This window comes from Stegastes partitus, unplaced genomic scaffold, assembly GCF_000690725.1.
Source record: "Stegastes partitus isolate 25-593 unplaced genomic scaffold, Stegastes_partitus-1.0.2 Scaffold16, whole genome shotgun sequence".
NCBI classification, from domain to species: domain Eukaryota; kingdom Metazoa; phylum Chordata; class Actinopteri; family Pomacentridae; genus Stegastes; species Stegastes partitus.
In genome coordinates, this window is record NW_007577747.1 from 1,263,210 (window position 1) to 1,281,796 (window position 18,587).

Sequence of the window (18,587 nt, forward strand, 5' to 3'; positions counted from 1 at the left end):
GGCCCGATTGACTTTAGGGCCTCACTTGTCTTTTTCTGGTCTCTCAATTGCTGCCCCCTTTCCCCCTTTTTTCCACTCTCTAAGCCCCCCTCCGCCTTTTCTCTCGGCCCCGTCGTGCCAAGTGGTTGATTTCATCCATGCATGCCGGGCTGCAGCTCTTGGGGGGTGGAGGTGGAGGTGGTGACTGCTCCTGTCGCTGACTAGATCATATGTGACACTGTAAGCCCTTTTACCCCGGCGCAGCCCTTCTTAAATCCTCTTCCCTGCACTGACTGACAGCGGCCAGACGTCCTCCGGCTTAGACTCGGCGAGCTTTCCCTCCCTCCCCCTTCCTCCTCCGTCCTGCTGTGGATGACGTGCAACCATCAAACCAATATTTTGATTTTCTGACATTGCACCCACAGCCCGTCGCAGGGTAGTGATCCTGGCACTGTTTGTGACGTTTTCCCCGAATCCACAAAAAGCCATAAAAGTGGTCCTGACAGTTTGTGGGTAAATATCGTCCCCGCTACAAGGACTCATCGTTGACATCCCGCTAAAACTGTCCCAAACAGTAACAGGAAAATAAAAGCAGATTGGATTTTTTTTATAACATCGTACAGGATAAAGCCTTGCCTCTTGTATATTTTTGTTATCCAAAGCCGCTCAGTCTAAACATATCTCATAAAGATTTTGTTTCCAAGCGCTGTCCGCCTTTCCCGGGACGCATTGTTTAAAATGCTGTGTAAATGTTGAATTAATATGTCACTTCTCAGGGCTCTTGTTTGTGTGTTCGCCTGGGTGCCGAGTGAGTTTTGGATGCGTTGTGTATCTTACGTTTCATCTCCACGTTGTTCGCCACCAGATATTGATAATGACTTTTGAGTTTCGTTGTTTGCTGTTGTTGCTAGACTAAACAGTCGCCCCGCCGGTAAACACCAACTCTCTTGGACTTTGGTGTTCGCCGTTTTAAGGAGCCCTTTTGTTTGATGATGGCTGATTTCTGGTTTTACTTCCCAAGTCTAAAGAGGAGAAGGACAGCGTTGTACTCTTTTGTTGTCTGAGTATTCCTTTCTGACAAATTCCCAAATACCCGCAAGTTTTTGTCGTCTGGGCGGTCTGTCTCATTTTTTTTGGGGGGGGGGGTTAGAAGTCTGGAGTATTTATTTAAAGAAACAAGTGATAGAAATGAAGAACAGAAGTCATCTGCTCTCCCTCCTTTTTTTTTTTCTTCTTCTTCTTCTCCTGATCCACAAAATGCATGTCAGAGCTTCAGGAAAGGTCAACTAACAAATGACACCCTTGTACTAAACTGCGGTTCTGACCCCAGAGTAACCAAGGGCCCCCGCAATGCAACTTCTCCGAGGAATTAATCGTCACCTCCTGACCTCGCGCGCTGACCCTTTCAACCCCGGAGAAAACCTAAAGGTGTTATGGATGATAGTAGCGGCGGAGAATAAGGAGGAGGAGAGTGAGAAAAGGGAAGAAAAAAAAAGAAAAGTCTTAGAGTATGAGCTGCTTCCTCTCTCATGGGGCGTCTTTGGGGCCTTTATGAGTTGACAATTAATAGTCTCTGTAGGTTTCCTGAAAGCAGAATTGAGACGAATTGTCTCTTGGCTATTCAGCTGCGTTCAAGCGTGCCGCCAGACAAAAAGAAAGAAAGAAAAGAGAAAAGAAAAAAAAAGCAATGGCTGTGAAGGCGAATTACCCATAAGGCTGTTTTTGAAACATTTCCTTTTTTGTTCTGCAGACACAGGCCCCGATGGGAAGACCCCCGCATGCACCCACACACCACCCAGACAAGTGACCAGTTCCAAAAGCCAGAACAGAGGCCACTTTTAAAGTAGTGATCTTTCAACAGCTCTTCTTATTGCGAGCCGTTTAGCCACGGAGCTGGTGAGAGAAAACAGATCATATTGAGGCTGACGTTTGTTTGTTCGTGCTTTGACATCTGAAGGCAGAAATTATATTCACTCATTTCGGTAGCCGCAGAACGACATGCTATACGTCAGTCGCTTTCTCTTTACAGACAGCGAGTCATTGATGTTAAGGCCGGGCCGTAAATCAAGAAGAGAGTGCCTCAAATTATGTTTAAAGGAATGACAAGCAAGGCTCTCGCTGCACGGAGAAAGTTTTGGATCCCATCCGTGAAAAACCCGAAGGGTGAAACTGGGAATCGCCACAAAACAGTGGGAGATAATGAAATGTGCAGGCAACATGGGAAGGCCGTTGAAGTTTTTTTTTTGTTTTGTTTTTTAATCTGCTAATGATGTCTTAGAGCCTTGGAATTGGCCACAGGATTTCTTCCCATGCTGTTTTGTCTTGGGAGAGGGGGGGGGGCTGAAGTGCATGCAAATGGCTTGTTAATTAAGATGGATGGTACTTCTAAAAGGCCCATCTTCATGATAATAAGAGAGAGTTAAACATGTGAAGCCTTGTAAGACCTCCTTGTACTGTGGAAGTGCATGCGGAGGTATGTGTGCGCCATAAAAAGGGGGGATGGGCGGCTCCACCATCACACATGTATGAATGAGCGTGTCATCGCCTACCGTGTGATCGGTGCACAGTTTGCATTTTCGCCCATTTGTATCTGTGTGTGTGCGCGAGAAAGAGAAAAGAGTGGCAGAGCTATCCGAAGGCGCTCCGGTCTGTTTCCATGAATGGCCTCAGCAGGGGGAAACTGTCCCTCATTGTCAAGTTATTTGGCAGAAGCCTTTCTTACGCCACCTCATGTTAAATTCATCAACATTTCTCCGTCATTTTTTTTTTTTTTTTTCCTTTTGAACCTCAGAATGTCTTCAGATCAGGTTTTCTTGCCAAGCTGTTTCCTGCTGAGGCCTAAATGACCGCGGCAGATGTATGGTGCGCCAAAACGAGCAATAGATTTTGTGACGGTGAAGCGAAATGGAATCGGGTATTCCTTGGATCCGGAGTAACGGGGGTTGAAATATGTGGTGTGAAGCAGCGACTTTAAAAGCTTGATTAGGGTGGTCACTGTGTTATGGCCTCTTTAAAAGGACTTTACGTGATTCAGGGCAGCGCAGCCAGCGGCGGTTAGCGCCGGTGCCTCACCGCAAGAAGTTTGTGGGTTCGAACCTGCTTGTGGAGAGTGCATGTTCTCCTTGGGTTTTTTCTGGGTTCTTTGGCTTCCTCCTGTAGTCCAAAGACATGCATGGTTGTTTAACGAGTGGTTCTGAATCGGCCACAGGTGTGAGTGTACAAAAAGAACGGTCGTCTGATTCTGTGTGTTAGCCTGGATGGAGGGATTCCTGGATTTGGGGCAGAATAAAGTTGAAAACGCAATGGAGCAGTTGGTCCAGCAGGTGTGTTACAGCTTTATTCTCCATTTGGGTTGCATTCCTGTCCAAATGTTCAGTCCAATATTCATTTGTCCTGTAGGTTTGTGTTACCCTCCAGTGACCACTGCCATTAAGTTGGTAACATTTTGATACTGGGCAGGCTGAGTAGACCAAACAACACCTACCTGTTAGGCTTTAGTAACTTGGTGTAACTGATCCACACAGTAAATGTGCCAAATAACCAAAACAACAAGCTTACAGGCACTAAAATGTTCATCGCACTGCACAGTTATTCCATCATTCCTGTGAGTTGGCCATGACTGCTTTTAAATGGACTTGAGAATAAAAGTTATGTTGGGCTTTTGAAGTATCCTGTTCTGGTGTTATCATCTTATCCTGATTTCAGAAACCCAAATTTATTTATTTATTTTTTAAAGAAATCCAATAATACATGCTGGAATACTCTGAAAGAAACAAAGTCTGCATGTACACATCTTGTCACTGTTTTATTTGCTACCTCTGTAGGTGCTGTTTCACACAAGGGGTGCAACAGAAATGCTACCTGGGTGACTTTCTCCTGACTTACAATGGAGACACTGTATTTGTTTTTTGTTCACATCAGTTAACCCTAATCGATTTATCAACCTTCAATGTCCCCCACAACTGTCCAGTTAGTGCAACACTATGGTCGCTTTCATCAGCAACAGGACTGGTGCTCATACTATCGCTTCCTCCGGTCTCATGAACTGCTTGAATGAACTTTTACGGACATTTAATCTCTATTTGAGGTCACTGAACTCCATCATGATGACTCTGTCCTCCCGGTCACAGCTGCATGTCTCCATCCACTGCTGTCTGGTAACAGTGACAGCCTGACAGCAGTCAGAGTGGTTGCTTAAATGTTTAAAATTTCCTAAAGCTCTCCCATTGCTGGCAATAAAGTCGCTCTGCATTGGGATGTTTATGTTTTGTAGCCATTCTAGAAGCCACAGTGGCCTCAGTTTCAACAGCAGCACAGTCAAATCGATTAAAGGTGACACCTAAAGGAATGTCAAAGCCGTCGCTGGTTTGTGTTGTGAACATCACAGATGTCTGCACAACAAGAATCAGTAACCATGAAACTGATGTTTATCATGTATATGGGGAGATGAAGCCAGATTCCTCCACATAAACGCCATATACTGAACCTGGGAAAGCTTCAGAACTGGGATACTGGTGCACACGTGAACACAATCATAGATTTGTTAGTCTTGGTTTGATTGTTTCATATTCAAATTAAGAATTTCTTTCACACTCTTTGAATAAATTCGCTGGATATAGGATTACGTATTGAGTTTAACTTGAAAAAAATGTTTGGAATCAGGGAAAATACACTGAGTTGGCGTGTTGCTGCGAGTTAGATCACAAGATCAGTGCCAGTCTCATGTTTGTGCAGAACAGGAACCAGAAAGCAATCAGCGTAACGTAGCAGCGAGCCAGATTGGAGGCAGGTGGTAGCTTTGGCTCTCCTCAGAGAACAAAAATATACCTACCGACACTTCTAAACCTCACTAATCAGCACATTGTCTCTCAATCGCTTCATCTGACGGCCTGAAATGGAAAAACAACAATTTGTGGCTTTAAGGGTTTTTTTTAATTTTATTTTGCTTTAACAAATTCTTGGCAAACATGGGCTGAGCGCAGTGAGTCAGACGACTAGCAGAAGCACTCGGTGGATGGATAAACTGCTGCTTGTAATAGTTACAGCACATAACTCCCAGTAAAGCCACAAATTGCTGTTTTTACATTTCAAGTTTGTGTTTCCATTTTATGGTCAGCTCAGTGAACCGCTTCCAAGCTTTATCACACACACACATGAGAGTGGTATCTCCTTTATCTACCTCTCACCAAGAAATCAGAATTTCCCGCTTAGAGTTGCCCATTTTGATCTCCAGGGGACCACACGGTAAAAATGTCAATAAAACTTATATCCAAGCTGCCACAGAAACATCCTCAAACTGCTGCAGTTTGCGCCCATTGTTCCAGATTATCACTTTAGCTACTTGGTTATTTTCAGTTTGATCAACAGGAGCCTTGTGTGGCAGCCGAGTTTCCTCCAGGACCAAAGGTCAGCCGCAAGTTTGGCTACTGCATCCCCCTCCATCGCCCATTTATCCACACACACATGCACGCCCTACCCACCCCCACGCCGGTGCTGCTCATGCGCTAATGTTTTCAGGGGTTTTTCACATAAACAGGGGCTGCAGGGGGTGCCTGGAGCTTTTCTCACAACAATCCAAGTCCTGTTTTGGATTAAAGCTGGTTTCTACACAACCCCTCATATAGACACACACACCCATAAATGTGTGTGTATGTGCATTCCTGACTTTCCATCCTCCTCGTGTTTTAATGAAGTTAACGCACTTTAGAATATTTCAGCAGTTCTCACCTCAGTCTTTTTTTTTTTTTTTCACTGCAACGATTTCGGCTCAGCTGTAGTTAAAAATCAAATGTCAGACTGAACTTTATGACTTGGATGGAAACTGGCATTCTTCTGGTGTGACTTGCAAAGCATTCGTTCTCAATAATTTTTAATTTTTTCCAGACTTGATAGAGGAGAAAAGAGCAAACAGGTAAAGTCTGAGAACAACGTTTCCTTTCTATGTCCTCCAAACTGTACGATAATAGAATTTAGAGCTAACTGATAATCGAATCAGCCCTAAACATCGTTACAGTCGGCTAATTGTTTAATCTACATCTCTAGGTTACAGAAATAGCTTTCTGCATGTCGGAGATGTCATCACAGATGCGACTTGTTAATAATTAGGTCAAATACAAACAGAGATCCTTCGCTAATGTGTTTTTTTTTTTTTTTTTATCCCCCCAGCTCCTGTAAATCTCTCGCATTTATCACTGGTTGACAGCAACCATGAAATGGATGCCATAATAGTCTTTAAAGCCTCTCGCAGCTCGCCCAGAAGTCTTGGAAACCAACACTGGCTTTAGAGAAAGATGCCTGATATCTACTGTATATCACTTAGATCGAGCATTTATCTGTTAAAAACCCACATTAAAACGCTCAGCCATGTGGAACAATCTCCGTGTCTTATGCATATTTACGACGGCTCCAGACGTATCACTGCGAATTTGCATTGGAAGAAGACACTATTACTTTTTGGACACCATCAGCCCTTTGTTCTTTATCTAAGCACATAACTGCACCATATTGGAATAATAATAATGATTAAACAAGATCTAGCCAAAGTACAAGTGCCTATGGCGAAGAACGGTCCTTTTTTAGTGTGTAAAATGTGCTGCGTTGACCCGTAAGCTCTGGTTTTATTGTTGTACATGGTCCAGGTGGCACTGACTCTGCCTGATCTGACTTTATCTGACTTTATCTGAGTTCAACCGTAATGCGCTGCAGTCGACTGCAGCTGTCCGATGAAAGCCGAAGCTTGTGTCTCAAAGTTTGCGGATTCTCCTTGCTCTTCTATCAGTTTAAGGACTGCATGTTTATCTAGAGGCTGGACAGGATTCTCTGACCTCTTATCGCTCGTGTAAAAAAATGTGTTGAAATCATGTTTAAAACGAGGCAGTTGTTGAAAAGTTATCTGTAAAACTGCAAATGAGCTCATCTTGGGTTGAATGTAAGAACATTCGCATCAAAGTAAGAGATAACTGCAGAAGGAGAAAACGAACACTTTTGCTCTGAACTGTCTCCTGAAGTGGAGTTTTTGCTGTTTAGTACTTGAGTACAGGTACTTCAGTACTTTATATACAAGATGGGTTTTTTTCCAATCACAGTCTGTTGGTTTTTGATACCAGAAATTGTTAAAAAATCATAAAGTCTTTGTGTTTTTGATCTGTTTTAAACGATTTCAAGCAATTACAACACGCTGTGTTTCTCAGTTTCTCTCCTTTCCATGGTCTGCATGCTTTGAACGCAGCAATTGGAGGTAATTGCGTAGAGAGCGGCGTGATAAGGCCAGAGACTCACGCAGAGGCAGTGGCACCGACGTGGAGACGGCCGGCCGACTGCAGTCTCCCTCCGTTTTCCAGAAGTCCTTAAAACAGACAGACAACTGATAAAAAGGAAAAAAAAATACATTTCATTCCTTACATCTTCAAAGCATACTTTTCACAAATAGGCTAATTATTTTGTTTTTTACCTTTCATCTCACAAGAGGGAGAAAATGCTTGTTTTGATGTTCGTCTAACCTTTTAATCCGGGGATACAGAACACGCTGCGTTTAATAGGCTATGGTAATTTCGATGATGGCTTTGAATTGTGCTCCAGCTTCAAGGAGAGCTAAATCTTGTCTCGCCTCCATTAGCTCCACTCTGATCTTGCACACAAGGTCTAATTAAACTTTCCATCTAACTCTCCCAGGTAGGAATAATAGGCAGAGAGTTATGGCTGTTTATAGCGAAGAAGAGCCGCCGTTTGCGCTGCTCGTGGCCGGATACGGCACCATTTAAAATGGCAATCCATCACGATTTGTTTCCACTGGGCTCTGTGCAAAGATGTCGACGGGCCCAGAGCCTCCGTGAGACAATCTGCTGGTCCCACTGACCTGATAGGTTATTCTGTTCAGCACTTTATTAGTTCCACCTGTGAAATCTAATGCAATCCGATACATTATGTTTGCCATGGAGGTCAGAGTGGGTGACCACGGTGGTGAACTGGAGGTTCAGGGTCATTTCACCACCTTTTCTTTTAAGCTCTTATCTTGGACATTTTGAGGACTAGCTGTACTTGCTGTAACTTTTTCCCAAAACAGTCCACACTATCCCAATCTTCCATCATTTGATATACTGATAAAACTTGCAGCTTTTCCATATTAGCCTTTATATGAAGGAAAAAGCATAGTTCATATGATGAAATGTATGTTTTTACACGTATCTCACCATAAAATGCTGGCAGTAAATATATATTTCCATAATTGTGTAGGGAAGACAGTCTGGAATCTGGCAATATCAGGATCATAACGGTGGGAAAATGTATGACTTAGAAATTGGAAAGAATAAGCGCTCAGCGCTCAATGGAAATAAATGACTATATTTACTGAAGTGTTCATATAAAGTAGCCTACTTGGCAACACGTCGTTGCACAGACAAGCTACTGGCATTGTTGGAAAGGTTGACTTCTGCAGTTCAGTGTGATATCTGCGGCACCTTGCTGCAACAGACACTTCGAGGGTAATTCAGCTGAGAAGAGACGTACATTTCAGCACAAAATGCATCCGTGGCACTGTAAGGGTTAACATACATAAAAGAGGCAAAGTATTAAACATGATGTCGCATTAATCACGTTTTTTGACACCAACACCAACAGAAACCAAAAACGCAGAAGCTTCATTAAAGTAGAATTTAATAGTTAGCTGCTGGTTGCATTACAGGTGTCCCTAATAAAGTGGCCACTGAGTGTAAATCCTCACTCGCTGGGAACGGCGTTTGGCAAGAGGTTAGCAGGAGGCTTGAAGGGGCCTGCTGTAGGCAAACAATCCTTTAACAGTTGGTGAAGTGGTCCACCGAGAGGACAGAGATCCCCTTTATTAAAACCACTTGTCCGACATTGTCTCTCCCCTTGTTGGTTACATAAGGCCAAGGTGCTTTGTGATGGTTTGCAGACTCTCCTGTTTTGTTTTGCTTTGTTTTGTCTGTCTCTTTCTTTCCTTAACTCTTTTTCTTTTCTTTTTTTTTGTTCTTTCCACGGGGCTGCCGAAGATTTCGGGGGGACTTGAAGGGGGGGGGATCTGATCGTATCCTGACTTCTCTCTCTTGCGCAGTGCGTTGAGGTTTGGCTGACGTCCAGCTTTGTCTTGCTTTTTTCCCGGGCACATTCCCGTCTCCGGCACGCTCAAATTCCTGCCTCCGGAGCGCGCATGCACTTCGCCGAGCCCGATGACTGCGGTTGGAAGATGAATTACTCTGCAGGCGTTTGTTTGACAGATCGAGCCGGTTGCGATTGAACACGTGTTAAAGAAGCCGTACGGAAGAGATCAGTTTGACCTTGTCTTAATTATTTAGTTGCGTTTCCTTTTGTGTTGTTACAAGCCAGAGCCAGGATGGCACTTGTACCAATACCCTTGACCCACATGAGTTCTCCATAAATCTCGAGCCAAGAGTCCGTGACGCTCTGTCTAAACAGTTGAAACAACCACAAGGAGAGGTAGAGGAGGAAGTGAAGATGAAGTGAAATAATGATGGTCTTTGTCTGTGCGTCTCCAGAGTTGCAGGAAATGAATTATGTCGAATGTGGCTTTCTGTCACCCAGGTTCCATTTTACAGTTTCTCTTACATAGCAGGGAATTCATCACATGTATCATGCCATACGGTTTTCAGATTTAGTAAGGCAAACACAGAGCCTGGCCTGGGCTCTTTCTAGACGCTCGGTAATCCATTCTCAAAGTTGAGAGGATGACAGATTTTTTTTCATGCAATGCAGCGGCCCCAGAAACTATAGGGGATGCATGATTTTCCAGTGTGCAGGGAGTTCGTTTGGAGCTCCTGGAAGTCTTTGTTTAAGCAGTTGTGGGAATTATTTCAGATGTCCTGACTGACTTGCATGGGTGCGGCTCCTCAAAGGTTTCGCAGTCAGTGGTTGGAAGGGATCTAACCTCTGGATATGAGCAGTGATGACTCTGCTGCTCCTTTTCGGAAACAAGTATATTTCTGCTTCTGTTGGAATATTCACCCAAGATGTACCAGCCTGTAGCTCTTCTCAGTCTTACAGCGCTGTCTTCACATTACACGGCTACCTTAGACCAGTGTAACCTTAGATAACCATCATGTCATGGTAAACAAACAGTGTATTGTACCTCAGATTGGATTGGCTTTGGTCATTTGCTCATTCTAAGTTATTATAATCAGCACATTTCAAAGGGCTTTTTGGTGTTGACTCTTTTTTTTTTATGGCATTGCAAAAATTCCTTTGTGCCATTTAACTGTTTACACTCTGCCAAAAAGCCTGAGTAATTTCTTTTAACAGCGCATAATTCTGGCTCTGGACTGCACGATGAAGTGTTGTATTTGGGATCGCTCTGTGATCCCAGTTTTTTAACACATCAGGCCAACCTTGAACTCATGCACATCAGCGTTTAAAAAAAAATGGATGCTGCAAAGTGGAATCGTTCAATCTCCGAGGCTGAGCATAACGAGAGCTGGAAGTCGCTGCTTCCCCGGACCCCTGACCCCGACTCGTCAACAGCATCTAATGAGACATTTAATCATTTTGAAATGATTGTTTCCTGCAGGAGGCGCACCCTGCTCCGGTTTTTACGATCAGATGATCTCAGCATTTACAGGCCAACTGTTGCATCAGTTGCACTCGCAGGTCACTGCTTTTTTTTTGTTTTTTTTTTTGGAAGAGATGTTTGAGCTAATGATGTGAGTTTTAGCCGTTTTTACTGAGAGGTTCATGTGTTCAATGGAGCAGCCATGCACTGTATTACTCATCTGTAATGCAAACCACTGCTCACTTAATTAATCAGGCTCTCTACCGGTTATTAAAAACAACTGAGTCGGTAACTGACAAAATATGTGCGCAGCCTACACGGGATTGTGCTCAAATAATAGATCTCTTGCTCCTGCAGTGACTTTCCTCCCCGTCTGTCCGTCTGTCTGTCTGTCTGTCTGTCCGTCTGCAGTGGTCTTGGCAGAACTGCAAGTATGAGACGTTTTAAGTGGGAAACATATGAAAACTGGTGCTACTTCCACGTTTTAGATGTGGAGAGAGAGAGAGAGAGAGAGTGGGCTGTTCGCTCTCAGGGATGCAGGTGATGCTTTTACCTTCAGCTGTAACCAGAACTCTGGTTTCTTCTCGCTGTGGAAATTACACTGTGGCGGAATGGAGGACTATTTTTGGTATATTCTGTTACTCTTGAACCTAATGCCTGTGCTTTGATGTCTACTGGCTGCTTTTACTTCGACAAGCAAGTCTTTTTAAAGATGTGGAGTCTTTGTGATGATTTTAAACAGTCAGTTCACCCAAATTACAAAAAGACATATTTTCATTTAGCCCCAGCGGTCCGATGTGATGTGAATAATCCGAAATAAAAAAAAGGGGCATTTTCACTAGAAAGACGCTGTTGAATTATTAAAAATATATTTCCTCATGCTTTGAGCACAACAAATTTGAAAGTTCGTTTATGCAACTTAAATTGGGGTCAGAGCAGAAATGTTCTCAGAACCTTGATACATAAAAATAAAAGCATCTGCATGGAGAGATACTAACAGAGGTTAGTGGAAAAACCTGTCTTTTTGTAATCTGAGTGAAACGAGCCATTAAATTTACATTTTATGAGTGAGTAAGGAGACTCGATTACATAACATGAGCTCAGACATCTAAATTATCCCACCTGTCATTCCTGCGTATATCATTTAAGCTCTGGGAATTTTGCGACGAGATTAATTTATCGCTGCCGAGCGCCAGCTCCAGTCTCAACCTCTTGGACAAATACCTTCCATCACTTACGCTCTCATAATCGACAGCGCTCAGGAACCACTTGACGCGTGAATCATTCATACCGCCCCATAAATAATAAAACCCTGGCAGCCAGTTAGCAGCACCTGCAACTTGAAACAGTAGTTCGTGAAACACAATCTTTTACCTTGTAAACTAATGTGTTTCACCTGCCTCGGCCGTAGAGTCTGGGTCCGCCGCCTGCCCGCCGTGAGCCGCAGACAGGTAGAGGGAACAAAACCTCTCTTCCTGCCTCTCCCCGCCTCCCCCTCCTGACCTTGCTTCCTCTTCCTCCAATGAATTTTTCACCAAAGCTCTTTGATATGTTCCTGTCCCGTGGGAGCCTGGGTAATGCAAACTGGAAGCGTGAGGCGTAATTATTTCTCAAAACTGCACTTCTACCCTAATTAGTTCACTCCTCAGAAGTGGGCCTTGCATTATTTACACATCAAGGGGACACACAGGGCGGGAGATAAATATTCATTGTTTGTTGACTTTGCCCCGGTCCCTCGGCTCGGGCGCAAGTTGAGTCGAGAGCCGCTGTCATTGTGGTTTGTTTATGCGACTTCTGCATCGCTTGGTGCCCGGGACATAATCTGTCTTGTTCTCCTGTAATTATCTCCACTCATGCAGACAGACAGACACCAACTCAGAGTGGGTTTAATAAGTGGACAACATCCTCTTCATGAGCAGATCAGATGAATACGGGTTCTGTGATGAGAATTCCTTGTAATTGTGACCTTGCGCAGACGTGCCCTGGCGGTGTCACAGCCGTAAACAGCAGAGGCATATTTTATTCAGTCAGACTGTGACACCATTTCGGTTATCTCCCCCCCCGAACTTTTAGTTCTGGGTCATCTTTAATGAGCTAAGCTTTTTTTCCTAAAGGAGCTGGTAGCAGCTGTTATGAAGAGTTTCCTGCTTCTGTTGGTTGCAAAGCAGATTTGTGGGACATGTGAAGACGGCTTTTCCTGTCAATAGCCGTGTATGAATAGCCCTGCAGTATCTGACCCCCCACCTCAGCGGTCATAAGGCCTTGAGGCCCATTGTCTGCTCTATAAATGCCCGCTGGGAAAACTCTTGTTGCCTCAAAAAACTGCACCCATTGTGGCCTTTTGACAACCGTTCCTTCCTTATTTCCTATTTCATCTCGCTAACGCACAGCTTCGTCGGCGTGTGATACGGGAGGTTGTGAAAGGGAGAGGTGGGGGCATCTTGTGATGCCTGGCACAAGAATTACCATAATCACTGTCAACATTAATGGAGATCCTATCACTGGAGAATTTAAACACGGCTTTTCCATATTTATAGAAGCAATAAACAGAGAATGCGCAGCAAAATGTCTGTTATGATTCAAAAGCGAGCCATGTTTACTGGCTTTGAAATGCATATTTGGGTTAGTGGATGAGGCGGAGGGATAGCAGTTTAAGTTGTGGGATGTGAGTGGAAATGTAATATCGCCACACTAGACACAGAACATCTGAAACCATAAGTGTCTCACTCTCACTGTCTCCAGGGTTTCCACTGTCCCTCAAACATTTGTCTTACGTAACAGCTTTCTTATTGTCCCGCTATAGGTGGCTGGAAGTGCTTCAGTACACTTACTCAGTTGTGCAAACTATTGCTGTTACATGCGTTTTTAATTCTATTGCTCTTGCAGTAAGTTGGGTTTTCAGGTGAGGTTGGCCGCTGCTGACTTTAAGGAGTATCTCACTGCAGTCTGCACAGTGTGTTGAATGTTTAATCCCACCCACTAGGGCTGAATGACCTCAGATCGAGATTATTTTTTACACGAATAATTTTAGTGGGATTTGTCAGTTTTGCAAGTCTTGTCCACTGATAAAAAATATATAAACAATGATGTGATTTTTGCTGCCATCTAAACCAAACAAACTTCCCTGATGGAGGATCTGATTTGCAGGCTGGAGCATCTCTGGAGCACCTCTATGCTTCATTTTTAACGGGACTTTGTGATGCATTTTACCTTCATTGAACCACGCAGCTCCTGTGATTTGGATGCTACACTTGGCCATATTGCAGTTTTGATGATATTCAATTAATCAGAATTAATTAACTACCACCTACCGTGATTTGATTGGTTTAAATGTCAGATCGGGGCGGGGTTAAACGTTGACTGTCACACTGAGAGTTGGTGTGTCGAAAACAACGTGGTACGGGAAATAAAACCTCAGTCAAATAAAGGTATCCAAGTAGTATCATAAAATATACCTAAACTATGACAAATTAAAGAGTGTTTCCTGATCATTTTAACTATTACTTCTGCATTTATGTGTATGTTGCCTCTTACTGTTTAACTACTTTACATGCTGTTGCTTAATCCACAGTAATGCATCATATTTAGATCAGAGTTGCATTCTACCATTATTGGTTTTGTACCAAAGGTCCAGCTTGTGGCCACGTTCACCTTTAGTTGAAAACAAAGCAGTAAAAATGATTACATGCTGACGGAGGAGAGCAGCGATGTTGTTAGCCAAGTATCGTACACCGGTAGGTCCTTTTCATTTGATTAACTTGAGTTGTTGAAGCTGCCCAAATCCAAGTCCAAACCAATCAAATCAATGTTTCATCCAAATTCGACATTTAAACCAATCAAATCATTGCAGGTGGGAATAAACCTCGTCCAAACCAGTGAAATCAATACTTACCTCCACCCCTATTTGGCAGGTAAATGAGTCAAATTGCGACGGATGGAGTTCAAGGTTCAGTGTTAGACTGTGTTGGTTCTGCAGGCTGCAGCCAAAGAGACTTGCTGACTTTGGAAGATGAGGTCCAGCTCATAGTCGGCCTTCTGGTTTGTCTGGGGTGAATAGGTTCACTTCTTTCACACCAAATTGTGACCATCGTTCCTTTATGGACTTGGCCTTGTCCGTGGAGTCATTGTCATGCTGACGCAGGAAGGAGCCTTCCCCACACCACAACGATGGAAGCATGCTATTGTCTAAAATATCATTGTGAGCTCAAGCATTAAGATTTCCCTTAATTGTAACAAACCACTTCTCCGAAACCATGTAAAACAAAAGCACAACAAAGGTTGATGAAAGGGATGTTCTCCTTCAGTGCATTAGCCGCAAGGACGGTGACTGAGGGTTCTCCAAGTGTGGTCAGGGGACCGTCGGGGGACCCGTGAGCGGGCTCCACGTGGTCCTGCGTCAAATGAGGAAAACTTAAATATCACTTTGATTCAGCTGAAATCTCATAATTTCTCTAAACAGTTGACCTAATCATTGGGTTCACTCTCGCCGCTGCTGCGTCTGTATTAAATTTAACTTATCAGAAGGAGTCTCTCACTACACGGGACGGAGTTTATGCACATGGGGGGTCTGTGGTCGACTGTAATGTGTGTTTATTTTGGTTCCTAAGACTTGAAAGTGAAAATCCCTGCGCTGCAGTTAGTTTGCTCTACTGTTACACTCGCTGCAGGTCTCTATGGAAAAGAGCCTCAAGTCAATTTGTAAGTTGTACAGTTTTCCATGAGCTCCTGTGACAGTGGGATATATGAGGTCTACCAGGGACCCACAATGCAGTTCTCCAGATATGTTAGTTTATGGCAGCTGAGCATGTGGGTGTTGTATATGGAGCAGCACCTATGCTTTGACTGCAGTGCACTAATTCTCAGCTTTCCTGCACATCTTAACTAATTAGGCATTTGCACATTTGTATGGGGGCTGCAGGGTGGCGCAGTTGGTTAGCACTGTTGCTAACAATCTTTCTGTGTGGAGTTTGCATGTTCTCCCCGTGCAGCGTGGGTTCTCTCCGGGTTCTCCGGCTTCCTCCCACACAGTCCAAAAACATGCTGAGGTTAATTGGTGATTCTAAATTGTCCGTAGGTGTGAATGTGAGTGTGCTTGGTTGTCTGTCTCTAAGTGTAGCCCTGTGATAGACTGGTGACCTGTCCAGGGTGTCCCCTGCCTTCACCCTGAGTCAGCTGGGATAGACTCCAGCCCCCCATGACCTTCGTGAGGATAAAGCGGTGTATTGATAATGGATAGACATTTGTATGGCATGGTAATTTTAAAACAGCAAAACAATCTTAATTAATCGCTGTTGACCGAATATGTTCGTACCTACAGCTTCGGCTTTCTCTTCTATTCGATCTAAAGAAATGATTTTTGGTTCAAACAATAATTCAGTCTTCTTTCTTTTTGGCCTTTCAAGGGAATAAACTGCACTTCATAATTTCACTGTTTTTTTTTTTTTAATTCTCTGGAGTCAGAATGATGCATTTCTCCTCCTAGCACAGCTTCTTCATCTCCTGAAATCCAAGACACGTTTTTTTTCTTTGTTGTTCTTCATTGCAGTGATCTTAACAGCTGCAACAGTCTGACTGCAGCAGCTTGGCAGAGCTTTAATGGAAACTGTGGTGTTTATTCTTCCTCGGCAGGTGGAGATCACGCTGCAGGACGTCAACGACAACCCGCCTGTTTTCCCTAATGATATTCTCGATGTGACCATTGAGGAGAACGTCGGGGACGGCTTCAAGATAATGCAGCTAACAGCCACGGATGCAGACGAGGTAATGGCTCCCCGAGTTTCTATTCTGTCTGACTGTGTTTTCGTACTTCTCCGTGCCCGTTTTCCACTCGGCTGCTTTCAGAATAGATATCCTGGGAGTGATTTGAATTAAAAATATGCTCTAAATTTTTTGTTCCTACCGTGTAGAAACCGCTATAGATTCAAATGGGTTTTTTAGGCCAACACAGCTGTCAGTAAAATGTAGCGAAGTCGACATTTAGCGACTTTACATTGGACCACTTTCATACCAAAACTGCAAATATTCAGAGCAGAAAAGCCTTTGAAACCATATCTAGAGCATGATAGGAAACTATGTCTGTCCCTGGTTGTTAATCAAGGATGTGGTGGCACCACCTTCTGATCAGGTAAATATATTTTGACAACAGTTTCCAAAGTGAAAACCCCTATCAGTAGCAATACAATCAATAAAGAGCCTCTACATTGGCTGATAAAAGGCTCAGACCATCCTAACTCACTAACAAACTGATGCAGGAATTCACCCTGATACAATAACTAGAGTAGATATCAGAGCAGACTTAGAGGCGACCCGCTGTAGGCGTCCATTACGGACTTATAAAGCAACAATACGAGTCACTTACTGGGCTTCCAATTCAAATATGAATGGCTGAATTACTCCAATATTACAACCTATGATAGTTTAGCATAGAGTAGTTAGGGTTAGGGTTTGAGCAGAGTGGAAGGGCTTCATAGATCTGCACAATCTAGACGAAGCAGCAGTGTAGAATTACAGCTAAACCATCTGAAGGCAGGAAAGGGTTGTTTTCATGGGGGAAAAGAAAGACATCCAAAAAGAAGAAAGAAAGAAAGAAAGAAAGAAAGAAATAGCATTAATCTGATTTAAAGTACAGTGTGAGAAGTTTAACCCATGAAAGGAACTTTTTGACTATGTCTGACGCTGCACAGTGACACAGACAGAGAAAGAACATTTTTTTAAATTAGTTTTTCTATTTTTGTGGATCTGTTTGCTGATTGGTCACAATCTAAGAAGATAACAACTATTTTTCTACCCTGTTGACGTCCTCGTTCGGTAGCATTCTCCTCGTCTCTACCATCGCCATCAACAAAGTGAAATTCACCACATTGACTTACATAACAAACCTCCGTTGGGCTGTTTCCTACGTGCTCACAGAACTGGAGATACGTCCAGTTAGAGCCGACGTCACGGTCGAAGCCTCACCGCACTGGAACCAGAAAGGCTGGACGGGTCGATTTAGGGGGGCCGTCCCTGGAAACGTTAACTCGCACCTGCCTCGAGCTGCTGCTGTGGAAAGCCGCCTAATCTCTCTACTCCCTCTACTCTTACATAGCAACACAAGCACATAGATCACCTTTTTATAACACCGACGTCCCTGAGACACACACACACGAACACACAACTTTCCTCTGTTCCCTGGTGTTGACGTTATCTGAGATGTCCTGAGACCACTTGTGTCGCGCCGCCTGGAAGGGAGCGGCCATCGATTGATTTTTTTTTTTCGGCCCGCCGTTCTCACAGTCCCTCCGCGGTCCCCGTAGTTCACATTACATCAGCAGCATCACTCTCAATTAGTTAGAGGCTCCATCTTCAGCTGCTTTAGGCAGGATATGGACATTAAATCCTGCAGTGAGCAAAACGCAGGCCCTTCGAAGGTCTGCGGTCCATCACCCAAGCCAAAGGACACAGTTGAAGTGAATGGAAAAAGTCGGGCCATAGAGGGGAGAGAGATTAGAAAAAAGGAATATGGACTCGGATTTAATGTTAACTTATGAGGCCACACGTTTTTTATTGCGCAGCTGTTGCCTCACTCCCTTCTTTTTGCTCTGAATGTGAGAAAAGTGGTACAGAGTCCCACTTCTGGCCATTTTTCTTTAATCGCAATCCTATATTGACTGTAAATCTCAAACCTGGAGGCAGGTCAGTCTTTTTCAGTAGGAGGATTTAAGGACATTATTTGATTATTTGCCTTTTTGGGAGCCAAAGTATTCACGATTTTGATCTTGAAAGGTTTAGCATATGGTATTAAAATCAAACTGTGCAGTTGTTCACTTTTTCCGCATATCTGAAGTGAGGAAGAGTGTAAGGCCGAGCTGCGGTGGGTAAACTGAAACCCAAGGCTTTTGTAGAAAATGAGGCTTTCATTCTCACAGGCACAGATATGCATATAAGTCCTGATTGAACGATCAAACTAAAGAGAACTTTCACACAAGAAAAGTCACATTTTGTTTCCAAGCAGGGATTCAAGTGAAAAAGAAAAAACACAGACACTTAAAGAGAATGTAGAGGAGCCTTTTTAGGAATTACAGATTCTGGTGATGTTTACTCCAAACTT

General features: G+C 43.6%; 1 protein-coding gene across 1 annotated transcript in view; it reads left to right on the forward strand.

Moving 5' to 3' along the window:
• fat4 (FAT atypical cadherin 4) overlaps positions 1–18,587 on the forward strand; it is a 122,194-nt gene that overhangs the window by 45,398 nt on the left and 58,209 nt on the right. Inside the window, exon 2 of the mRNA XM_008291166.1 lies at positions 16,127–16,258. Coding sequence (XP_008289388.1) covers positions 16,127–16,258 — 132 coding nt within the window. The remainder of the gene's footprint in view (positions 1–16,126; positions 16,259–18,587) is intronic.